General features: G+C 41.7%; 1 protein-coding gene across 8 annotated transcripts in view; it reads right to left on the reverse strand.

Moving 5' to 3' along the window:
• SPECC1 (sperm antigen with calponin homology and coiled-coil domains 1) overlaps positions 1–26,965 on the reverse strand; it is a 98,074-nt gene that overhangs the window by 59,909 nt on the left and 11,200 nt on the right. For 4 of the 8 annotated variants that reach the window (XM_030472650.1, XM_030472651.1, XM_030472649.1 and 1 more), the window contains exons 2-3: positions 16,542–16,717; positions 13,445–13,580 (exon numbers count right to left, since the gene is read on the reverse strand). In XM_030472650.1, the coding sequence (XP_030328510.1) occupies positions 13,445–13,580; positions 16,542–16,688 (283 nt within the window). In that variant the 5' untranslated portion in view covers positions 16,689–16,717. Of the gene's footprint in view, positions 1–2,434; positions 2,764–13,444; positions 13,581–15,472; positions 15,575–16,541; positions 16,718–23,019; positions 23,963–26,965 lie in introns of those variants that run through there. The other 4 variants (XM_030472652.1, XM_030472653.1, XM_030472655.1 and 1 more) reach the window with 4 other exon arrangements.

Here is a 26,965-nt window from a genome sequence, read left to right on the forward strand (position 1 = left end):
TGGGCACTGTCAGGCTCTGAAAATGATGCTTCTGGGACCTGTATTTTATTTAGGTTTGAAAGTAAAATATGTCTTTGTCATAAAGCTGTAGCCTTGTTAGCCAAAAGCTATGCATCCCCATGTCCTGGTATTCCTACGTACACTTAACAGGAAAACCTATTACAGTACACCATACTCTCATAAGTATATGAAAAGAAGTATTTTTACTCTAGGCTATAGCCTGTATCATAATAGAGGCATTTAGGATGAGATTTTAAAGACTTCAGTGCCCAGTGACACCAACAGGAGGAACAAGTGTTTTAAAAACCTGTCCCCAGTACCCCAAGATGGTAAGTTTGGGGTGAAAGACTCACAGATCTACCATACAGTGTCCATAAAGTTTCCTGAAAAGAAAAACAAACAAGAGGACCCTGAGTATCATGCTCAGGGAAGCAGGTCAAGACTTGATTGTGTGTAGTTAAAGCTGGCTCATAAGCTAGATCAGCAAAAGGGCAGATTCCTGGGGTTTATTTTGGTTATTCCAAAAGGACTGAACTTAAGAGTACCAGTTACTCAAGATGTAGGTATTCCTGAAGGAGAGTTGAATTAAGTTCATCCAAACAGAAACAAAGCCCAACACCAGAAAGTTCCATGTATTGCATTCTAATGTGAAAAACAAAGTTTTGCATCCTAGTTGCCAGAAATCAACACAAACTCTGCTTCAGCTGTCTTTACATTACCCTCTGACTTCCAAAGCCAGAGGTCTTGGACACAAGGAATATGTGGTCAGAATTTATGTTGTCAGCAGGAATGTTCCTGAAAGTTTTTTTCATGATAAGAAGTTTTGAGCATGTAGCCCAATACAAAACGCTCTGCATTTTTCAAGCATATTCATACCTTATGAACAGTGAAGACATTAAAACAAAAGCTAGTACAGTCTACGCTTGAACTGAGAATAGTTTTACAACTGTTTAGGTGCAACAGAAGCATAAATCTTTCGCCTTCAACAAAAAAATTAAATAAACCCCAGGACAAGAGAAAACAAAGGACGAAAGAGATTTTCAAAGCCCACAGGGGATCTGCACACTCATTTATCATCGATGTTAATAGTAGAAAGCTGTTCAAGTCCCACCACTGGCCCTGCAAAATCAAAGTCAGTTTTCTCACGCTCTGATCAGAAGTTAGCAGCGTACCTCTCCGTGTCATTAAACACCCCTCCCTTAGTTTGGTATCAGTACCATCCCTCCTCAAATGACTGTAACATGTTTAGTTCCAGCATAACTTCTATAGCTGGCAGTGGCCAGTGCGATACAGATTTCAGGGGCTGGGGATGTGGGCAGCCATACTTTCCAGCCTGAAGTTTAACTTTCCCTTAGGGCAGCATTTCTTCTGGTGACTGGATACTGGCAGCTTTTGTGTTCTTCGTTAGGCTGCTGATTAACATAGTGCTAGAGAGTTCTCCACTACACCTAACTGCTGTTCCAGCACTCACTGCTGGATCTATTGTGTGAGAGCCTGGAGTAGCAATGCAGCGTTGCTTGCCTCTTGCTTTGCCTCACAATACTAGAGAGCAGGTATGTATGTATTTGCTTTTAAAACAATAGCTACACTCCTCACCCAAAGTTAAAAAGAAACCCTGATCATGCAATTACAACTTTAATGGAATTTTGTGAATGAAATTCCCATGGTAACAGTAAGAAGCGGAGTGCCAGGAAATACAACCCATTCCAGTGTTCTTGTACATTCAAAGCTCAAACAGAAACTAAGAAATACACAGCAGAAAACAGTGGGCCTACTGGGTTTTTCCCCATTCAGCATTTGAGAAACAAGCAAAATCAATCAAAAGGCAACCAAACAGCACTCCAGCATCAGGAACACATTAGGACCCCTCCTAGGTACAGCAGACATTTGACACAAGGAGAATTAGATATACCTGATACTGGCTCTTAGCTTTCTATAAAATCTGCTACTGATTAACATGCAAAGCACTACACTTTTGAAAGGACAATGGTGGGAAGACCTTCCACAAAGGCATCATTTTAAATGCCAAGGCCTGGAAAATTTCAGGCCTCAGGCCAGAACAATGGTGAAGGCTAACACAGCCAAGCTGCAAATCCTGACAAGTTGCATGTACATCACTGGATAAGCTTTGTAACTTTTCAGCTGCATCATGCAGCCTGCATAAAATAATATCTGTCAGGCAGTAAGGTCCCTCCCTTGTAGGCATTCTGTACACACCAGCAAAGGATTTCTTCCAGAACATCTTCCCTAAGGATGGGGCTGTGATCTCAGGTGTGAGGCAGTAACAACCAGCATTTACAAGGCACAAGATAAACAGCAGTAACATCTCTAGCAGGCTCCAAGCCATCAGCTTTAGCTATGACAACAAGCCTCCGTTCCCGCTCAGCGGGACGCCCCGGTTAAACCCCCGGAACACCCCCGGGGCCGTACAGACCTTGGTCGTGCTCCTCCGCTCGCCCAGGTTGGTTGCCCATCGTCGGTCTCTCCCCAAGCTCCTCTCTAGGGCCCCGGCGCCTCGCTCATGCTCGGTGTGGGTGCCGGAGCCGGACCTGCCTCTGCCTGCTCCTACCGTCTACGCCTCAGTCAACTTGGAAAGGGAGAAAGAAGTCAGCTCCTTCCTAGTTCCTGGCACAGGGCACCGAGCCTGCTGCTCATGCTGGAGCAGCTGGGGCTCTCCCTCCTACCTCATTACAATACCATGCACCGAAGGCCGGGCTGTGCAGTTCATTAGCTGCCTGGCTGCCGGAATAAAGGGAGGGGGAGAAAGAGGCAGGGACCGGCCGGGCTGGCGGAGGGAGGAGGAGGAGGAGGAGGGACTCGTGGCGGGGGAAGCCACCCAGGGGCCGCAGGAGAGAACTGCAGCCGGGCCCCAGGCGGGCGCTGGCTCTACCAAGAGCCGAGCTCCCCTGCAGACAAGAGCTGAGCGTGGAAACGCGAGCACAGGGCCCCAGAACAGCCCTGGCTGCAGAGAGGTTAATGGCCAGGGAGCGGCTTCTGGGCCATGCACCAGTAAATGCGAAAACGAAATGCCGCTGGGAGTGGATCAGGGCAGAAAGTTGGACCCCCAGCGAGGACAAGAGCAGCCAAATGCCTCCAGAGCAAAGACAAAACTTGTTTTGCCTCCAGTTCACACCACCTGAAGCATGCTTAAGATGGAGCAAACGGACCCTGCCTGTAGATGCAGCTACACTGTTGAGTAGAGATATACTTACACATCTGGTTAAGGACTGTTCTTAACTAAGCTGTCACAAAAATTATGGGACCAAATTTCAGAAATGCTCAGCATCTTCTATAAATTTAGATATCTAGAAGATACTGAAATGGAGATTGAACTCCTCTAAAACCTGCCCATGACTGTGAGCGTAAGTCCTGTCTGTCAGATTTGTTTGATACCCTCTGGAGCCATTCCTGCGTAAGCTTGAGCATCCCCAGCTCTTCTGAGCCTCAAATGATGCTGAGAGTAGTCAGCACATTGAAGGTTTGCATCCATACTATAAAAACAATGTACAGGATACACTGAATGCTATTAAAACCTAATTCTCTTCGTTGATATAAGGATGTGGTGTTTTATTATTCCTAAAAAACTATTACAATGATCAGATTGTTACATGGATAATGAACAGAATCATTCTCCTAAAGTCTTGGTTTCAACACAAGGTGTAAAAACAAATTCAGGAATAAACTGATGTGTCCTAGGCTGAAAAGAGATTCATTTCTGTATGGTTTAGTTTCAATCTAGCCAGTTGTGAACCCACTGTTTCAAATCAAAAAATCTGGAGATCGTTCAGTACATTAGCAACAGAATTTCACTGCTATTTCATAGAATCATGGAATGGTTTGGGTTGGAAGGGACCTTAAAGATCACTGAATTCCAAACCTGTGCCACAGGCAGGGACACCTTCCACTAGACCAGTATAACAGGGAGAGTTAGTAGTCAACCTTCAGTTTTTCATTGTTCTTGCTCTGACACTTTATGGATGAAGCTAAAAAAGTTTTCATATAGCTGTCTACATCGGGATGACATTAAAGAGCTCCTGCCTACCCCTATCTTATGACATACAAAGTATAGAATGCTTTGTTTAAAGAATAAGCCATTTAAGATCTGTAAAGAAAAGGATCATTGATAGTACATTATTTTTCTGAATGATCTTTTGATCTCTTACAATCATCTTTAACCGTTACGATCATCTTGTGATCTCTTAAGTCTTGTATCTTATTAGATGGGTACTCAGCTTGCCCATCTCAAAAGGTACAGATACAAATGTCCTCCAACTGCTGTTGAAACGTATCTCAAAGAGATTTTCTTCTACTATAGACTAAAGAATGACTTCTGCTTTTCTTCAGCAGGATTCACCAGAGGGATCGCATTAGCCAAGATAATCTCTTTGGTTGATAAATCCTGACACTGAGCATTTATTATTTCAACACCTGCTTTCTATTTCCGTAACACAAAAGGGAACAGTCTAACAGGGACCCAGTCCAGTACAGTTGCAAGCCTAGAGTAATCATAAAATGTAATCACTGAGTCAGAGCAAACACACCTGAAACCTGAGTACTTCATGACTGGAAGAACCGATCTGTTATTCTTGACAGTGGCATGGAAGATAAATCAGAACATTCTAACACCATGATAGGGAGAATGATGTCAGGCAAAAGACTCCTATTCCAAGTCCATAGTGAAAGGTAGGGTATGCATTTTAAAATCCAGCTGTAGCCTGAGCAGAAGTCATGGATAAGAGATTACTGTTTATGGAGCTTGCAGCTCAAACTGAGGAAAAAGGAATAATGGCAAGCATGACTTCTAGTGTAATGACTAGGCAATAAATTATGACATATCGGCTAAATCTTCAGACAACTATTTGTTACCTGAACATTTGACATGATTCTCCCTTCCTCCTCAGTAATAAAGGTATAAAAGTGAATGAACAATTTCATGTCTATAAAGCATATTAGCTGGTTTCTTCCTAGGCATGAAGCTTGACTCATCCCTTTGCACTACTCACTTGGGGGACTGCCAGTAAAACACCATAAACATCACTTTTCTATATAGTGAGAATGGGAATGAGTTACTCAAAGTGTCACATATATAACTCGTTCAAGTCAGTAGTTGAATGACAGGACTTTCTTGCCAGACATAACCTTTCCTTGCATCCTACTCTCACAACACAGCAAATTAATTAGCATAACTTCTGCTCAAATTGTAATCCATGCTCAAAAGAAAAGGTGTGAAGGTGCCACAAATGATCTCAAGTTTGCAGAGACCAGACAGCTGACAGTCTTTTCAGAAGGCTAAGGTCTAAATAAGTTGCAGATGCTGAGCAGAACTTCCAGAGGCTGGACTGTCTGTCCAAGATTGGACTAAACTGAAATGCCCTAAGGGTGGACATTGACTATTGATACCAGTGTTCACACTATCATGCACTACTTCTTCCATTAATGCTAAAGAGTTTATGAGCACTAAGTACACAGGTAGCAGTGAAAAAGATATCTACAGAGATGGGTATATCATACACAGTAGTGGACCCCAAAGGACTAGGAATAATTGAAACCCAGTATTTTTAACCATGCTAAAACCAAGTTTTATGTGGAGAGGATACTTGGTGAAGCCACAGCTTATGGCACAGAACTACAGCCTTCCAGGAACCCATCTGAGATGTAACTGTCAATCCCTCCCTCTTACTTTACAGTATTAAAATCTAATGTAAGCCAAAAGCTGCTAAAAAAAATAATCAGTGGAAAAGAAGAGAGATACAAGGCATTGCCAAGACCTCTCCTGATACTTCTTAGACCAGGCCAGTTTTGCATTCCTTTCTTTTGCTCCCTTCCATTCTTTCAGTGCAAACACAATGGCACTCCGCCAGGGCATTCTGACTGTGATATATTTAGGCCTAAAGAATGTGTGTTAAGGATCATTTCTCTTCAAACCTGCTGAAGGAAAGCTGATCATTAACCTAGGGCAGGTAGTCCCCACCAGGTTGTGTTGACTTTGCTGAACAACTTCACTAAGAAGCCTGAAAAGAAATGAAAACAAACTGAGAGACCATGAGTTTGTGCTATTCCTAGGCCATCCAGGCACTTGCTGTTTAGGTATCCCTTGCAAGGCTTTTGTGATCATCACAGTTTGCTTACAACTGTAATGCATCTTCCCTATACGTGTTGGTTTGAGCCAATTAACTATCAACAATTTAATAAGTTATTACAGTCTTTAAGATTTAGCATCTCTGTATCCCTACCACACACTGGATCCTCTTAACTGGCTCAGGTCCCAGGGTGGTTAAGATGTGCCAACAAAGTCATTCTCTCACAACAGAGAGAAGGGTCTCCATTTCACAGATGGTTTTAACAAGAAGTTGCATGCAAAACCTTAGGATGTATTCATGGAGATTCAGTGCAGTAAATGTAAGTTGTGCAGTAGATTGGGACAGCAACAAAGCTGGGAAAGGTACATGCTGCAGACAGTGCTGTCAGAAGTTAATTCTTACTTGTTTAATAATGCAAGACGACTGCAGACAGCCTGTGAATGCCTCTCAGAAACTGTTATCCTTAACAGGATCAGGTATTGGAAATCCCAACAGACAGTCACTGAAATGCATTGCTCACACTCCATTCCTGGCTATGGAAGAAGGTTTGTACAATACAGCCAACAACAGAACAAAAGAATAATTATGTCAGTCAACCTTCACATGCCACCCTCAGAGCAAGAAGGGAGCATCCACTGACAGATCTCACTAGTTCAAGGCATCATGGGACTGAGATCTCGAGCCAACAGATAGTGTTTAATAAGACCACTGCTATCATTTCATTAAAGAACTAGTGGCTGCCTTCTGCCCTACTGGAATCAGTGACTTCTCCAATTAAAATGTCACACCATAGGAACATATTTATCAAAGGGGAAAAAGAATCCTGAAAACCAGTCATGTGAAGCAGTGCCCATTCTAAGGTGTAGAACTACCCACGGGCTACAGAAAGAAAGAGCAAAAATTAAGAGAATGTGAAAATTTAACATGGCAACAAGCATCATAGAGGAACTTTTTCAGCAAAGGCATGAGAAGTGAGCATGTGCATTTGAGTATGCAGGCTAGCACAGAAAAAAATCATTGTAAGAAGAAATAATAGGAACTTGACAAGTAGCTGCCATAAACTAAATCTAGAATGCCAAATTCCATCTACCTCAATCCTTGAGCTTTCCCTTTAGAGGTTAGTGGGTGAAATCTTCTAAAATGGTGCTGAAACTTGGTCTGACTGCTTGATACTTGGGGAAATCACACCTAGAGGAAATATTTTGCTAAGTAATGTCAGGGAGATTAAGGTTCAGATTCACATTTACACCAATATGTTACAAACAACCATGCAGGCATTTCTACATGTATGTAGAAGTTAGTATGCACATCAGCTACATGTAGAGGTATGGATGTACACAGAGACACGTATTTCCACACACTGTTTTGCATGTTAAATTCCTCCAGCACTACTTGCCTATTTGAATGACATTTTGACAAAGCAATTTGTGTCTTCCTTTCCTTTTTATATCAACTGTGGAGCTAGAATCTCTTTTGCTTTAGAAGAAAGAATAATTAGGCAGGAGCTGTGTCTTTTACCTGAAAAGGGTAGCAAAACGCAACCAGCTTTCCAGATGAAGTTTTAAAGCATATTTATTGTTCCTGGGAAACCCCAGATGAGCTCAGTCATTTGGTTTCCAGTGAAGTCTTGTGGAACAGAACGTACCAATCTCATTAGTGTCTCTCACACTTGGCTCTATCTTTCACAAGAAAAAGGAGACAGTAACGAGTCTGAATGCAAAGTGCAGCAACCTTTCTACAAACCTATAGCAGTCCTTTGATGTGACAGATCACAATAAGCAGGCCCTGTCAAAAACTGATGTATGGGAGAGTAAAAGGGCCCCAAGGTCAGAGAGCTGTCCTTCAAAAGAAATCACTTTCCTTTTCCCCTGTTCTAATTGGGCTGCATTAGCATCTTATGAAGAACTAAACTGTCAATTAGATTTTTTTTCCAAGGATTTTTTTTTTTTTTTAAAGAAAGCTTTTATATATATATATATATATATATATATATATATATAAAAAAAATCATCTTGAGTTTTCTGAACGTGTAAAAGAGGTTTCTGGTCTGGATTAGTTTCACATCAACCTAAATGGTTACCCAACACCAGAAAGTGACAGACACTCACCAAAAGCAGAGAAGTTAGCAGAAAGAAGACAGTAAATTTGATAGAGTCCATGTATTACTTTCAAATAGGAATCCTGACATGACAATTTATAAATGTGCAAGAACCTCTGGAATCCGTAGTCTGTCACATTTTCAATTTTGATGGGAAAGAAGCATATCTAATGAGTGACATGTGCAATAAAATCATACACCAGTCTCCCCTCTAAAATCAAACACAGTTGAACTTGTTCAGGTTGCACAAGTGACACTCCAATACTTCCCCAGCATTAACCACTGGTAGTGGCCATCTGCCCTCACTTAGTTAAAGCCTCTCTGTTCTGAATATCATCACTGCCTACACAAAAAAGGCAAAAGCAACAGTTTTAGGGGGCAAACAAGATTTTTCTTTTAATACAAACTATAAGCAAACAGTGATGGACAAAGGGGCTAATACTATGTGCTGTACTAGAACTAGGAAGAAACTGAAGATTTACAGGTATCATGTTTAGTCATTTGGACACTAACTCTGACAACTGGGCAGGAATGTGGGTGATAATTCCCAGAAAAGCTCATCAAAACAGAGGCCCTCCATATTGGAACAGAACATTGTTCAAACCAAACTGCTCCACAACAGAATATAATCATCAAAACCTTCTATAGCCTTCCCTGATTATGCCAAATTCCTTGTATTTTTATCTTACCATTCAATTTACTGGGCTTATTACAGCAGCATGCTTTGTACAGCTTCATTTCTCATGCTGGCAGCGTTCCATTCCGGGATTAGTAGCTTTTGTCCAGGTAACCTGCAGAGTTCAGAGGCTCGATGCGAAATGCCTGGGAGATAATTGAAACTCTAAATATCTTTGAGTTTGCCTCCTCTATACTTCTGTATTGGCACTGTCTCTAACCCTTGATATTAACCAACTCAGCAGGCAGGCACAGAAAGCAACACACTTTTGTTGCTTTGGCTGAAAACTTGTGCCAATTATTGATTTTCCCATTTTATACATAGAAATAGATTTCTGATGGAGCATGGGAGGACACAGCAGGCCACCCATCCCTCACATTCCTGCTGGCATCGTGGCTTCTCCTGGCCTCTGGAGATATAACACATCTGTCATTGTGAGAAGGTATAGCACCAGTCTTTAATATGGTTTAAGCTTTACAGAGATCCTGAGCTTGTCAGTAAAATACCCAGAATTTCTATAAATAGGAAGTTAGGGGATTGTTAGCATTGTTATTCACAGTTTCCTACTGTTTCTGAGGCAAATTCAATAGGTCTCTATAGATTTAGAAATACAGAAATAAGCTGATGAAGCAGACTGAATGTCGTGGTTTGAGCCCAGCCGGTAACTCAGAACCACGCAGCCGCTTGCTCACTCCCCCCCTTCTTCCTCCCCCTGCTCCCGGAGGGATGGGGAGGAGAATGAAAAGAATGTACCTCCTACAGGTTGAGATAAGAGCTGTCCAGTAACTAAGGTGTAATACAAAACCACTACTGCTACCACCAATAATAATAATAAGGGAAATAACAAGGAGAGAGAATACAATTCCTCACCACCCGCTGACCGATACCCAGCCCGACCCGAGCAGCAATCTCTATCTTCCAGGTAACTCCCCCCAGTTTCTATACTGGGCATGACGTGCTGAGGTATGGAATACCCCTTTGGCCATTTTGGGTCAGGTGTCCTGTCTCTGCTTCCTCCCGGCTTCCCCTCCTCCCTGGCAGAGCATGAGACTGAGAAAGTCCTTGGTCGGAGTAAACATTACTTAGCAACAACTAAAAACATTGGTGTTATCAGCATTGTTCCCAGGCTGAAAGTCAAAAACACAGCACTGCACCAGCTACTAAGGAGAAAAAATGACTGCTGTAGCTGAACCCAGGACACTGAGAAAACAAAGTAAAGCTCTTACAGTTCAAAGATAACTGACACATCATATTGGAGCTGGTAGAGCTCGATAGAAAAGTCAATATATTGTGAAAAAAACAGGGATGCCTGAAGTATTCTGAATGCTTTTGGACTGTGTGCTCACTCACAACCCAGTCACGCATCCTGGCTGCATCTCTTCTCTGATGTCCAGCATAAGACTTTTTTTTGTTCCTGTCAAACCTGACAGATAATAGCTGCTGGCACTGAAATATCATCAAGGAAGCACATGAACATGATTAAACTAGACAGCCTTGAGGGAGATGTTCAGAGAGTGCTTGTCTTGGGAGTTTGTAGGGAGTGAGTGACAGAGTGAGAGCAAGGATTTGTAATGACTTGTAGGATCCACTGAGCAAGCCATTTCGCCTGTGCAAACTTCAGAACTTCCCATTTGCATACCAGTACCACCAGGCAGTGCTCTTCCCAAGTATATCATCACATAAGCAGCTTTGAAATTCTCTGTGAAATTGCATTATCTAAGGTTATTTGGCTTGCAAACCTCAAAGGATCAGAATCTGAAAAATCACTTACTTCCTATAAACCTGAACCTTAAGAAGAGAGTCCTGGCTTCTCAAAAATATACATTTGTCTATTTAAACACTCTAAAATAATTTGCTATGTGGTTTCATAGATTGGTTGCCTTTACAAGTGCATACATTAAAATAAACAGTGTTCAAGATTAGTGATCTATTTCCTCCTGTTTTGCAATTTTTCCAGCTCTTTCATTAACTAAAATATTAAAAGCAACACAAGAGCTCTGTAAGTTTGGGTTTATGTTAAAACCAAATTGCTACTTTAGGACAGTACATGGAAAGACATAACACTGCGGATAAAGAAGCTGAATCCAACACGTTTATTTCTCCCTGCACGTCATTTCCCATTACTTGGGATTTCAAAACTGCCAAGCAGTCAGAAAGCCAAACATCACAGCACAGAACTTCCAGCCAGAATCCGTCCCCAGTTCCATTTGCTCAGCTCCACTTGCCAGGAATGGATACATGAGATTGGCTTCATCTCCCTTTAAGTTGTTTGTGATTTACTGCATTAGCTTCCAACAAGGCAGACAGGGGTAGTTATGTCAGCAAAAGGCTAGAATGAACAACTTCAACTCCACCAAGGGCAGCACTCAACTACCCTATTTAAACAAGCAATCTTGATGTCAATTATTTATTATCTGCAGCATTTGGAACACATGCTATTGCTCAAGGTCAACACACAAAAGTTGGACAGTCACTCCCAAAGAAGAAAGAAACCTAAGCTTTTTCTTCCCCCCACATACCTAATTTCTTTTGCTTTCTCTTACACAATAATATAATACCCACTGAGTACTGCCAGAGTGCAGCTGGAACTAATATATCATTTCAGTAAAATAATCCAATTGCTCAAGTAACAGACAAAGAAGCCCCAATCTAAAAAGTACAAACAAAGGGGAAAGGTGTGAGGGGGAGACATGATGCCTGCACTTAAGGCATGAAAGGAAAATGCAGAACTGATGAAAGCAATCAAAAAAGCCAAAGAAAGTGTTTTCAGAACAAAATGTGAAGATTTACAGTTGGCTACATACACAAACATCTGCATTTCCCATACAGGAACATTCTTGGAGTAGCTCCACAGCCAGTCAGTGCGGCAGCATAGTCTTGACCACAGAGACTATTTGGGTGCCATTTCAATAAGATATAGCAGCTGAAAGTGTTCCCTCCTTTTCTTATGTTCCAGGAACATGTTGTACCCCCTGTCATATCTGATATTTAGTTTTCCTTTTAGCAACAATATACTGTATTATAATGTGTCTATTGGTATTTTTCCATAGTGTGACAATCTGAAAGTAGCATTCAGCTTTGTAACCTTGCTCACTAATCTCCAGCACATTTCAGTGGCCACAACAGCAACACATACTCAGAATATAGTCAGATTTCTAAACGCCCTTTTGGACTATAGAATCACTGTGAAAATTAAGATATGTAAGGTACAAGTCTGTGTATACATATCTATAATAGTCCCAATAAGACCAGGGACAATTCTCTCTAGGTTAAAAGGAATTTTAGAGGGGTAGCACATATATGCTTAGTGTTTGTCTACACAATATATATAGCTCCACACTTGGTCTCATTGCCTAGCACTAATATTCCCAGTCATACTTCTACAAATGTTGATGCAAAGCGATATATGGGGTCAGATGTAATGATGCAATTTAACTTGGCAAAACAATACCCAGATGTAACTTGACTGCCACAAACCATTTTGCTCTTTGTATTTAAAGTACTCATCACCATAAATCTTATCCCTCCTCCAATCCCAGTTATTATACATGCAATCAGAAGGGGGCTCTCTATTCCAGCACTAGTATTTTTGTGCCTGACATACGTATTCCATTCTGGAGTCCCTGCAGTGCTGTTTCCCTGGCTGCATTCCTAGGATCCTATGCTGCATCATCTGTACAGGTTTTATTCTCCCCACATTACACCTCCCAAGCATCTTTTGTCAGCATTGTGCCTCCTTATTGACGGTAAATCTCAAATGCCTCTGGATACCACTAGTCACTATTAAATGTGAGGATTTACACACTGACTAACTGCAGACCATGATTTGTCTTTTGGTTACTGTGAAGCATTTATGCTGTCTAAAAATCCATCATTTTCTTTCAGAGGTGGGGGGAAGTATGTGATGATTTGTTTTTTTTTTCTTTCCAGAAATCCCATTCTGGTTAATAACATTGTTCTGTTACATAGCAAAACCCTGCAGAGGCTGTGACAAATAGGGAGGTCATGGTCAAATTTAATAAGATCTCACATTCCCTTGGAAATGCCACCAGGGAGCAGACAAAAGCAAGCGTTTGCTGAGCTCCTGAGGGAAGGGAGAGTGGCTGTACAGAAGCCCTTGGTATGCAGATGGTGTCTCTACCTTTAGAAACGGGCTTTGCTCTGGAACCAATGGGAACAAGCTGATGGGGCTGACGCTGAGGGACAGAGTGTGCCACCCGCAGCTTAGGAGCACAAGCTGTTCATGAAGATGCTCGGGCTGGATCTTTGGTCTCCTGCCTCTGCTGTGTCCCAGGAACTGTGGCGTAACCGTTCTGCTCATTTGGTAGAGGGAGAAGGGTGGAGAAGGGTCAAGCTGGGCAAGGCAGCTCCTTGGGAACCCCCAACTCCTCCCTTTTAGCTTCAGATTAGCAGTGAAAGGCCGGTGTGCAGGGCACAGCATGTCCCATCCTGCACGCTGATTGTCACTGCAGGTAAATTATAATGGACTACAGGGGGTGGGGTGAGGGAAACTCTGCTAGGATCTTGGTGAACCAAGTGACATTCATAGCACATTTCACAGAGACTGTTGTCCAGAATCTTTGTATCTACCTGTGCTGGGCTTCAGGCGGCTCTCAGCAAGCTCAGAAATGGCTCCTGTTGTAACAGTCTTCTTCAGCCTGGAGACTCCAGGACCTGCTGTCACCCCTGGCTTGGTAAGCATGTCATCACTGCTGGCCCTCTTCAGCTGCAACAGAGATTGAGAGCAACCAGAAGGTTAAGACCTTGAATAGTCCCATCAAGTCATTCAAAATGCAAGGTTCGTGACAGAAAAGGAACATTTCCTTGAAGTAGCCCAATGGGAATATTGCTTCTATAACCATATATTTCTTTATTAATGTTTGTATTTGTTTTGCATTCTACATTCTTGTGAAGTGGGTCAAGAGATAAATACTATTTCAACAGTGAAGAATGGGAAAGACCACTCAAATAAGCAAATACTGAAAGACAGGGAGAAAACAGTTTACAGGAGCCAGTAGATCTGGCTTCTCTGATTTTGCTGTGAACAGCATTCACCACATTTCCCTGCTGGTTTGCATTTAGTCAGGTATTTGGTGCTGTGCAGGTAGATGCCAGTTGCAGAGCCTGGCACACTGAGTAGGTCAAAGCAGCAAATAACTGGCCCTCAACATAAATAAAGAAAAAAGATCCTAAAAGGATCAGCTGATTCTTGTCTTTCCACTCAGAATCACACAGTTTTGCCCCAGTGGTGGCTTCAGATCCCCTGAAGAGGCACCTGAGCTATTCCAACAGCAAGCAACTGCCTGTTCCTTCCTGTGTTTGTCAAACAGGAGCCACCAAACTTCATGGCCTCATAATTTACCCAATGTGAACAAAGAACATGCCAGAGATCAAGCCAAAATCTGAAAGTCATTTAGCTGAGAAGTGCAGGCTGCCACAATAAAAGGCAAGAGCAGCCAGTGCAAGATCTAACACAATTACTAACTGGAAATGCCTTATCTTACATGTGGTATGAGTTCAGCTATTTACCCTTCTTGTTTATTGAAAAGCAGTGAGCAAAGATGACCCATGACCTCATGGCAGGACCTAATACCATGTGTGTGACTGGGTCCTGTTGACTCAGATGAGAAGCTAAAAAGCCTGTTCACAGGAAAGCACTCGGTTCATGTGACCACCAAGGAAATCATTCCCAACAAAAAAATGCATTGTCTCTAGAATAGATCAGCTGCACAATTTTAAAGATTAATAGTGATGTTTCATAAGCTTGGAAGAAGGTGAAGTGTGTGCTTTTCAGGGCATGTTACAGTATGTGTTTTTAAAAAGTATTAGGAGATATCACTGTAATTTATTTAGCTTTTTTGTACATGACAAAGCAAGGGACCATCGTTGCTGTGAGGTCTTTTTTTGGGAGGGGAATTTCTGGTAAAGCAAACCTACTCTAAAAGAAATCCATGCAATACAAGCACAATGACCATAAGATTCCAGGAGTAACACTGGAATTACGTTGCTTCAACAAGCAGATTTATCTCAGAACTTTGGTTAGCTGCTTTCCCATTCATGTGCCTCTCTAACAGCCTGGGTGCCTCTAATAGCAGCCTGTAATTAATTTCAGGAAAAATACTTAAAGCATTTTTAAAAGACCAAAGCTCTGGAGAGTCTCCTTAGAGCTGTATTTTTTCTACCCTTTTCAGTTAACAGACACCTAAACTGTTTTCACGTATCAAACCCCACTTCCTTTGAAGTTGCCCAGGGACACTCAGGGGGTCCATGAACCACAAGCTGAAACCACTGTTCGAGCTAAAAGAAAAGAAAGCACCCAAGCAGCACTCTCCCTATTTAGCAGTCCCTGAATTTACTTTGCTTAAAGTAAAACCTTTAAGCAAAATGAAGTCTCTCAACTCCAATTCTTCAAAATGAAGTCTTTCAACTCCAATTCTTTCTCCCTTTCATCTCTTCCTCTGACTCAGTCTGTGGTTTCCTGGACCCTGTGAGCACGTAAGTTTCAATATCTGAAGTGTTGATCTGCTCCAGGATACCAAAGAGTGAACGTTCTGCCTTCTGGCAGAGGGTTTGTCAGCACACTCTTAAGAGCAGAATGGAACAATCTGACTTCCTGACCTTTAGACACTTCTGCAGTCTCCAATTTCTTCAATGTGCCTCTATCACAGCAGCAACTATGGTGCCTTTTTCTACCCCGTTTCTTCAAGGAAACCACTTGGATGATATTGTATTTGCAGATGAACAATTTGAAGATACTCACTGTAATTAGGAAGAAAATACTCTGCATTTAACACCATCCACAAGTTAATTGTATCAGATCTGCGATTAGTGTCTTCAGTATCATCCCTTCAGAGACGCTTGCCTCAGCCACACAGGACATACTCCATGATGAACATAACCTGCCTGGAGCACTACACTGAAATATCCTATTAATATGATGCAAGTTAATGAAATTAATCCTTCACTTGAGAAACTGTGGCTACTAATGAAGTTTAGCTCTCCTCATGATTAAAACGCTGCACCATGTTATGTATTGTTTACTAATCTTTTACTGTCAGAAGCAGTTGTAACCAGGAAGCCCATGGTCTATTTTCATCACTGGTATCTCGGTCTGTGCTTTGGACAATAAGGTTATTTTTGTTTGCTGGCTGCAAGGGTACAGAGGCAGCAGCAGTTCAGGTGTATTACTTCCTTTTCTTAAAAAAACACTACTTTGACAGAAGTTTCTGCTATTATTGAAATATATCTATATAGAAAGATAGAATTCATAAGATGTGTTCCACTGCAAGCAATATCTTCTGTTAATATGTTTTGCCTTGAAGGAAGAGACAGATTTTTAGGACTTCTGGAAATCCATTAATAAATCTCTTTCAGTTTCTTTACCTGTGTGACAATGAGTTGAACTAAGAATTTGCTATTTCTTTTTCTCACTCTTCAAACTTAAGGCAATTCCCTCACACACAGTAAGAGAACCCACTCGTACCTTGTACAGGTACAGTGTCACATGCAAAATATCTTCAGAAATGTGCATTAGTCAATATACAGCACAATTATAATCTCCCTATGCTTAGCACAGTGGTCAAGCCCACTCCAAGTCTTGGGGTGTAGTAATGACCCAGGGCTAAACCAAAGCTTTAAGCTGAAACAAGGCTATAGTGATGGTTGCACAGTCACTACTGGCTAGTACCTTGCTGAGTCGAGATTCAAAGGCAAGTGATGTGGAAGACTTGGATGTCTTCATTCCTGTTGGGGCGGTGGAAAGAGATTTTCCTCTGTCAGCCCCATGACTCCCTGGCTTTGCCACTGCACTCCAAGGCTTGGCAGCACTCTTCATGCTCTCCCCAAATAACTCAGTCTACAGACCTAAAAGAAAAAATAAATTAGAAATTATATACATATGTAAACATATAAGAAATATAAACTGGCTTTATATCATCTGAAAGAGAGCAGAGAGATCTGGCATCAGTTTAAAGGGCTGAAAAGGCAGTGCTGAACTTCATTCCCTCTTATACACATCAAACCCTCAGAGCAGGCTGCAGCCACTTATATTTTTCATGAAATGGTAATGGTAACATGAAGCACTGCAGAAGGAACACTGACTTTTGTTATGACTGTGCAAGTCAGAGACCTCTATCAGGCACAGCACAGCACCTCTGAATGCTGAAGCGCAATCAAAGAGTAACTGAGAACAGTGAAGTCCACAGCACTTGAAGACAATGTTGGGATAAAAAGAAAACTACTTCTCTCACTGATAGATCCAGCATCTTCAACTGAAATGATACTTTATAAAGTCACATGAGAAACAAGTTTCCTCAGTTGTATGGAAAATATGATCTTTAACTTGGAGTTTTCTAGAGAAGCAGCAGTTGATGTTGCCACAGTGATAAAAAGATGTTTCACAATACCAAGGTTTACAAAACATGGTAAAAAAAAAATATCACTTCCTTGCAAACAAAAATCCAGATCCACTATTCCTCAGAGATAAGCTTATGCAAGAGAGAAATCCTGCCAGGAATCAGCAAATACACACGAATTCCTTTTTTTGGATACAGCTGAACAAATTTAGTCTGCCAGCAAGAACAACTAGTCTGTTTCTCTCAGGAGGTAGAGAGCTGCCAATTCAATAGCAAGCTCCAATCTGGTAGATCTAAAGCCATAAATTCTCCCCAGCCATTGCCCCATCCAAATCAGGAGCAGAATACAGTGATTAGTTGGAGTTTTTTTCTTTATAGCCCCACCAGGCTGCTGAGCTTGGAGTGGGAGGGAGGGGACATTGCCTGGTGGCTCCTGCCCTCCCCCTCTGTATGAGCAACATTTTTCTTCTGCAGCTTCATTTTCCAAAATAGACACAGGATGTAGCTGAGCATCAGCCTTGCGTAGGCAGAGGCCAACTTGCTTCTTGCCTGTTAGAAAGGTAACCAAAAGATCTACAGAGATCAGCCTTGTCTCTCAGCAAGGGGAACATGCTTGCGCTAAGTTTATAACACAGGAGTCCAGCTGGGCCAGTGTGAACTTGGACAACAACCCTCTGACAGAGATGCTGAAACAATTTATTCCTGGCTGAGTGAATAGAAGGGCTTAGGTCACCTTTTCTATCTCATAACTTGCTTTATACTTTATTTCACATTCACAAGTAAGAACACTCACTGGACTCCTGGGAAACAAATCTGCTTGGGGCCAAGACACATCCACTGACAGCACCTTCCAGGTGCCACCATGGTCTGTTTAAGGAGTGTTCTGCTGCACAGAGGCAGAAGGGAATGTCAAGTGCTCTGCCACCGTCTTACAGAGAACAAAGCCAGCAAGTGACATTCCCTCTATTTATCCTTGGTGCCTCTTGCAGGGAGGGCTGTCTACTTCCTCCACAGCTCCAACCTGTCATAAGTTAGTAGGTATTATTATTACTAAATATAGTCATTACTCCATTAAAATTCTTAACACATACAGTGTGGAGCCATCAACTGATCTCATTAGAGGAGGAAGAGTAGTCTTTGTTAATGATTACGCTGATCACTTGGCTCCTTTTTTATGTACCCTGACAGATACATAAGCTATATTACAATAGATAATAATGTTTAGCATTCCCACAGTTCATGATCTACCTCAGCAACCTTCAGTGCTTTACATTATTTTAAAGCCTACCTTTCAATAGGCATTCCATTCACGGTGTTTATATGGGTGAACAAGCAACTGCACATGCAAACTATCTTCTTGATTACATCTGCAAATTATGCAGATTTGGGGGTTTGCAGATCCAGTGGCTGCACATGTGTTTTGCTTTATTATACCCTCTGGATTTCTTCCTAACTGTACCTCAGACTTTCCTGCCTTAAGCTGTACAGATGCTGTCTTGATATCCAAGAGAATTTCACTTTGAGTCATACATGGCATTTTAAAGTTGCAGTGGAGTGAGATGCTCATTAGACCCTGATGTTAGAAATAAGAGGTACTTAAAAAGAACAAACCACAACTTCAGAAATCCAGCCAGTAGCCTGAGGCAAACTGGCTTTTTGATGTAATGATAGCTGAATTGTGTGCCATGTGGAGTTAATATTTTACTACACCAAGCAGATGAAGCCAAAATTAAGAGTATATTTGGGTGTATTAGTGTTTATTAGTTCTCTGTATTTATGTGGAAATCAGCATTTGTAAAAGAGGGAGGTGAGGCTTCTGATGTGTTGAGCTAAGCTGAATCTGCCTTATAGATAAAGATTTTAGTCTCTGAAGTGGGATCCCAATACTTGCCACAAGCTTTATATGTACTTCAAAGCATAAGGCTGCACACATCTTAAGCTGCTTTCATTCCTAGGTAGGTGACACACATTTGAGTTACTAGAAGTGCTGCTTCACAGAAGTACTAAATAAAACTACTTCCCCCCCAAAAAAGAAAGGAGTAAAAAACCAAAGTCTTGCTATTCTTTGATGAGAACAGGAAATCCATTCTCAGAGCCAACATCAGCTTTTCCACTCCTCCAAATTCAATTACTGCATTACAGGAAAACAAAAAAGCTCCATGGAAGATTTGGGCAGTTGGGACAGTGGGAAATCCAGAAGTTCAGGGTCGTGAAATAACTCATGGACTGAGTTTGGTAGGTAGTAGCTTGTAATAGATTGTATTAAAACCATCATATATAGCTCTTGTGTACTCATCTTAAACACACCACCTTTTCCACAGATGAACAGTTAAACCAATATGATTCTAAACTGGAAAAGCAAAAAAGAGGACATTTTAAGATGCTCAGGTTGAGATACCCAAATTTACCCTTTTCCAAATCTTACACTAGCAACAGCTTGTCAGAGCAGTGCCATAACTATGTAACAGCCTCTGCTTCCTCAATGTGATTTTCAGGGCAAGGTTGGCAACAGTAGCTTGCAGAGACCATGCTTCTGAGCCAGCAGAAATGGCTTGGAAAGCAGCCAGTCATGATCATGAATTATCCTTGTACGAGAGCTGGGGAATGGGATCGACTCATCACAGCTGAATGGGTCTTGGAAGAATGGATCTCTCAAGTCTTCCACAAGTCAGGACAGAGGGAGTACATACATACTTGTATGTTCAACACCCTTTTGCACACAGCCTTCCAAACCTTGTGTAGCTGTTGTTTCTGCATATGTGAAACTGCTACCAGATAATAGCTCCCAGTGGTTTGGAATAAACTGATAAAGTCAGTCCATTACATTTTAACTAAATATCACTGTTTCATTCTGAAAGAACCCCAGAGAGATGATGACTTGATCTCTAGGCTACCCAGAGAGACATCTCAGAGAAGCAGCTTTCCACAGGAGATGCAGCCAAGCTGCTTTTTGCAAATACAATGACAAAAATCACTAGGTTTACACCCATTATGCCTCAGTACATTTCAGATGAGATGCTCCTGCTCACTCTCCTGGAAGATGACTCACTTTAAGCAATGCCTAAAGCTCTATGATTCTGCTTTTCATTTCTTCACATTTCACAGGGAACTTTGCTTGGGAAGCAAACAGAATGCCATCAGCCCACGATTCAGTCTTTCCTTCAGCATCAGCCTGAGCAGGTCACTAGTGGGCCACAATTAAATCTCTGTAGCATGTCCTGCTTTGGAGCTGCACTCTGAAAACATGTAGAAACTGAAGATAAGAAGCAGCTCTATGCTGAAATAAATGAGGGTTTGTACCAACAATATGTTGCTTCAGCAAAGTCAGTTCTATTACCAGTCACTTCCAAACTGTGGAGGTTTTAAAAACAAAGGAAAACCCCCAAATCTTTGACACTCACAAGTGCTGGTGTCTCAACACCCCCTCACTGAAACAGGGGAGAATCAAAGGGTTTACAAAAATTGTAAAGCTGGTCCTGACAGAGCTTTTGCTCTCAGTAATCCTCAGGATTCCCTGCAGGCACCAGTCTTTAAGAATTCAGGCCATGCTTTTTCATACCTTCTCACTGGTGTTCTTAAAGGGTATTAGGAAGATTTTGATGTGGACTATTTGGGCAGTTGGCAGAAGTTCTACAGTGGAAAGACAGTCCATTTTACTTTAAATTTTACCAATTCATTAAAGACTGAGAACCTCAACATTGCTTATAAGCCAGTCCACATGCCTTTATTAATAAAGTCTTTTGAACAGTCTAGAATTATTCCCATTTTCTGGCTAGAAAAACTGGATGAAGAATTTATCCTAACTGTCACAGTCAGCATCAGCAGAAACAATGCAAGGTCTCTCGGATCTGAAGGCTTGGCTATCCATCAAAGGAGGAGTTCACCAGTCCTGTAGAACAAACTCCTAAGAAGCACATTCTGTTGGCTATTAAAGGCTATTTTACCCTGAATAACTAAAAAGGATAGGTTGATTTGAGCGATGACAAGCAATATTATTTCAGTCAAGAAACCTGGCAGCTATACTAGTAAGTACATAAAAATTATAAGCATATCTGCAGAGATGAATTCACACAGGAAAATCCCTGGTGGGGGGCTACAGATACAAGTTATCTGTACCCCACATGCTTTACATGGCTTAAGTTCTGGTGCTCATGTCTGTGTGTAACGCTACTCACTCAACAGGACAGGCAAATTAAAACAGTCATTCAAGTTGCTTTGGGAAAATGAATGAAATAAGGAACGATGAAAACTCATTACTAGATGTGAAGAGCCATGTACCAGATGGCAGGTTCAGTGAGACCTGGGAATGCCCAGCAGTTCTGGAAAAGGAGGTCAGCAGTGCCAGCTTTGCAGACAGGACTCTCCAAGGACACGTCTGTGACTTTGGTGGGTTAAAACCCGCAGTCCCCAGTGCGGCTTTCCTGTAATTCAGTTACTTTTCATTACATCAAAAGGTCAGGCTATTCCAGAGCCTTTATTACACATCAAAGCACAATTTTCTTCTGTTGTGGTTTAAGCATCTAAAATCTGCATCATACTTATACTATTTTCCTTCTAACCTAATCTATTCTCTGCTATTTTCAGACAAACTATCAACTGGAACATAGAAATATCTAACAAGTTCAGTAAGCTGTAAAGCATTTTCTGGCAGCATGTAGGAAGCTGTATGGCAGGATAGCCAGCTGGGCTAAAATAGAATTCTCTTCTGCCTTTCACATCAATTCACTTTAAACTACAATTTTTAGGCTTGACAGATGCTTCCATATGACTCATCTTGATTTCTTAGCCGATAGCAGGAATGAAGCCAGGGTCACAAACCAGGTAAGTTGATAGTCCAATACAGTAACTGGTAACTTGGATATAGATGGCACAGATAAAAACCTGTCTGCAAACACGAGTGGGCTAACAATTAAAAACTGTTTACTCTGTTGGTCATCTGTAGCAGCTTAGAATCACAGAATCACAGACTGGTTTGGGTTGGAAAGGCCCTTAAAATCATCTAGTTCCAACCCCGTGCCATGCGCAGGGACACCTCACACTAGGCCATGTCACCCAAGGCCCTGTCCAACCTGGCCATGAACACTGCCAGGGCTGTGTCTCCTTAGGCATCTGCTCCTTCCAGTTCAGCACGTTGTATTTCTGTACTCAACATATCCATCTTCTCTTTTCTCTAGTTTGTTGCACTGGATTTAGTGTCTTTGAGGCTATCTCAGCACAACCTTCCTCCATTACTCCTCCAAATAGAGACACTTACTGGATTTTTTCCTGGTACAAAGCTTAGCTTCTGTTAGAATTGGATTAAAAGGCCAACAATCACAAAAAACAAGCCCAACCCAACCACAAGCCAGACCACCTCCTTCCCCCCAAACGCAACTCAAAGGAACAGACAAGCTATGCCCACTTCCCCAAATCTCATCTCTAAGGCTCTTCCTGCTTTTGCTGCCCAAAGAGAATTCATTATAAACCAGACCCTAGACACTGAGCAGCAGTTTCTCCTGGTCTCCCTCAGACTTGCTTTCCAATCTCATTTGCAGCTGAATTTTCATGTTTTGCTGGTAGAGTACCAACAGACAAGACATCACTTGGGAGTTTTCATGTCCAGACTGCATGCTGCAGCAGGACAAACTCTGCAGGGTTCGTACATGCCTCAAGCAAAGGTGGTTTGAGTATTATTATTTTTTAACTTTCAGGAGTGGAGAAAAAAGTACTATAATAACAGAGCAGTTACAGACTCCAGGCGCTTTTGCAAGGAATTAAAAGTGTTGATAAATTTTAGATATAAAACAAATACACAGACATCAAGATACATACATGCTCAAGGTCATCCAACTAATCATTGGCAAAGTTCAAACCAAAACACCAGTCCCAAGATTTAACCATCAGTAGCTCTGATATAGCTTCAGAGTCACATCTTCAAGATCCTCATTGTGCTAAGGCTGCCTGAAGATTGTATCCTCATATGAAAGTTACTCTTTTGGGTTGCAGCTTGCTTTGGTTTTTTTTGTTTAACCGCTCTTCTGTAGGACTCAAAAAACCCCAGAAGAGCACTTTCAATGTGGCATCAGAAGAGAATTTCCTTTATAGGGCACATGTCTCCCTCCCTCTACAGTATGAGCAACTACTGAAGAGCCAGTTCCTTTCCCTTCATGGTATCAGATGGAAATCCACAGATAATGGAAAATCCATTGGATTTCCTAAATACAAAAGCTACTTTATCTGTGGTTACAGTAGTAACATGAAAAATATGTTGCCTCTTAAGGCATTTCCCACTTATTGCCTCAGTGTGTTTTCCATAACTTTAGAACTTCTATTTATCAACTAGTATATAAATATACTGAAAGGTTACAAGGATGTCTAAACTAGATCAGAAATGGCCCAAGTGAGGACAGTTCCAGCCAGCCACAAATGACAGGTTTCTGGCCATCAACTCAAGCTTCCAAAAACCATCCCAAGACTGTCGGAGTCCAGGTCAGCAACTGCAAAACTCCATGTCTCAACATTGCTCAAAATAAAATCCTCTTCCCACAGCAACCATTAGAGTCACTGATGACTTTTCCAGGCATGGACAGATGAGAGCAGTGTAAAACCTTCTGCCCATCCTCCTCCACAGAAGTTCTCCCGGGAGTTTTGGATTTGTCAACCTTTAATTCTTAGTTAGATCCCATGAAAAAAGACTCTGAAGTTACAACAAAATCTTTGTGTGCATGTGGACAAAGGATTTATGTAGCTGTATTTCTCTTGTCCGTGTTCAATATTACTGGGTATTTATGACAGGAAAATACAGCTATCTTTACTACTTCTCTAGATTAAATACCCAGAACTGTCATCCAGCAGAGTGACCGATGCTTGAAAATGAAGCCCAAGCTGTACTTCAAAATGTCTGGGAACACGCTCCTCCTGTAATTTAAATTGTGCTGTTAGTACATGGATACTCGATCTCCTCTTCCTTCCTCACACTGATTATCTAACCAGTCACCACTACTCATCTCCAAAGAGCAACTACAAAACTAGCTATGACCCTGATCTTACAAACAACATGAGGGTAAGGAAATAAAAATCTGTATCTGTAACTTTCTGCTCATTAGCCCTCCAGGACAGTGGCAACTGCCAGCTGGATGGTGGGACACGAAGAACAACTGTTTGCTGGCTATCCATACACAGCCCACCATGCTTCTCTGGTTTAAGTAGATGCATTGTCTTATGGAGGTTGAAAGGCCAAGAGAGTGATATGATCTTTCACTACCCCCAGGGCAGAGAGTTAGACTTAAATGTGGCAATTACTGATGGATGCACACAAGGAAAGGATAATCTGAAGGGCAGGGTGGCAACATCCGTTTGTAAGGAGAGAGGCAGGCAGGGGCAGCACATTGCCATACACAAGCATGCAGTGGCAGAATGTACACACAGAGGTTATGCAATAAATGACAGATTTTATCAAGTCACATCAAAACTATATCCAGGAAGTGATTTCACATTACAGAGTTTAGAGAATGCATTTTTAGAAGTAGTAGTTCCCTCATTACTTCAATGTATGACAAGTATATCAGTTTGCACAGCGCTGACATCCCCCCTTTGGAGACAGAAGTCAAAGGAAAGACTCAGGAAAGGTAGAAATGCTGCACTGATTTCAAACTTCCTTTTTGAAGTTACAACCATTTTATAATTGCAAAAAGAATTAGGTCACTCTGGGCTTTCCCCACTATGACTGTGCCCTGAATAGATGGGTTTAATTTATGTTCAAGTATATTGCAAGTTGAGAACAAAATGTTTTAGAACCATTTCAAGGTAGCTACTGCTCATTAATTCAGGTTCTTTGAACTACTGTCCTGGTGAATACAGCACAAAGCAAGTGACACATATGGTTCACACTTCATGTTTTGCCAACCCACAAGGAAGAAAGAAAAGGTTTCATTTTAGATAGAGCAAGACCTACATAATTGCTAAAGAAATTAAGAATAATTACAAGTGGTTTGCCTGATAATTACCTGCCATTACATTCTCTGTAGCACAGAGGGTAGGTACATCTACAAGAGAGAAGGAATGATCATGGTTTTTGGAACGGCAGAGACACAGCGTGTGGCTACATGGTAATCCTGACTGGTACATGCACACAAACCAGCAGGTTCCCTGTCCCCTTGAAGCAGAGGGATGAGGTTGCAGTCAACACGCTCGCCTGGGATCCACTCGATTCTATCCTCAGGTCCAGCAGAGATTTATTGACCTACCTCAGCCACATAATCTCCCTATGCCTTAGTTTTTCCATTTACAGTTATCCACTAAACGGCATAATATGAAGATATATTCATTCATGTGCCTTGGAAAGGAACCCCACAAAGGAAAAATGAGATAAATCAACATCTGTCCCACAGCATGCAAGGGAGCAGCCTCAGATTGCCACATGCCAGGATGTTTCCCTGGCTCCCATCTTCCATCCATCACAAGGCACAGAAATAGTCAAGATCTGGAAGCTACCCCTTAAGGAGATACACATTTCCCATTACAGTGCAGAATAGATCACTTACTAAAGCTAGCAAACAGGGAACTTGCGAACATTTATGAGTGACAGTGTGGATTTCTAAGAGATAGGGTTCTTTGCAAAGATGAGGACATAACTCCAAAGCCACCGGAGAGGACTTCTGCATTTTAAAAATAGTCATATTGAACAGGAACAGAACAGACTCAGGCAACGGTATCAACAGTTACAACTGTGAGTTAGGGACCACTGACGGACTGAAAGACCCACCTTGATGGGCTACATATTGGAATTAAATTGTTTTAGAACAATTTTAGAAGCAAACTAGAAAGGGAAGGGGTAGTACATACATGTGTGCATGTTAGGATGGGGTATATGCTTGTGTTATCCATCAAAGGAACACTGTAGTTCAGCAAATCAAATATCCTCTCTCCTCCTGAGGTTAGAGGCAGAGAGCATTTTATAACTTGGAAAGGGTAGAAGAGGAACATGAAAAACAGCCCCCTTTGGAGATGAGACAGAAAGGGTTAATAGGGGACATCTAGAAAATCTTTGAGTACGAGAGGTAGAGAATCCCTGTTCTCAAACCAGTCCTACCAGTAACCCTTTACTGCTACACATACAGGACTTCACAACTTTGCCATATTACATCCCATATAAATGTTATTGTTACTATTGTTATTATGACCAAGCTTCAGTCCACAATACAATTTTAAGAACAACTGTTAAACTGCTGTAATTAAAGAGTCCTGCTGAGAAGCTGAAGAGCTCTTTGCTGAAGTGCTGTAATAGGGCACCCGTCTGGCGTGCTCCCCAGTGCTCTCACTGATCCCCTGCAGAGACACTAGCGCCAAACCTACATGCTTAGCAGCTTGGTCCTTTCTGCCCTTTGGCTGGACTACATGAACATGCAGTAGCAGAAGAAAGTCTGCTCATGCTCCTGCTTCATGTAACTGTTGGAGAACAACCTTAAATTGCCAGAGAAGAAAGCAGAAACAGGCACAGAAACAGCTTCAACCCTTCTGTCACTACCTCTACACAGCTGAGCAGAAGAAAAATACAGTAGCCAGCTCTGACTCACATGGTGGCATTTTTTGTTATAATGGCTTTTAGATTGTAAGAGCTTTTACACCACCCCCAGCCCATTTTCAGCTAACACAGAATTGTTTGCACTATACATTTGTTTCATGCAATTTAGTTTTAAAGTGAGATACTACTAAAAAAAGTGTTGTTGAGCAAAGTAAGTCCATTCACTCTAAGCACACATTAATGATCCTAGAACTC

Source organism: Strigops habroptila, assembly GCF_004027225.2.
Source record: "Strigops habroptila isolate Jane chromosome 13 unlocalized genomic scaffold, bStrHab1.2.pri S16, whole genome shotgun sequence".
Taxonomy (NCBI): Eukaryota; Metazoa; Chordata; class Aves; order Psittaciformes; family Psittacidae; genus Strigops; species Strigops habroptila.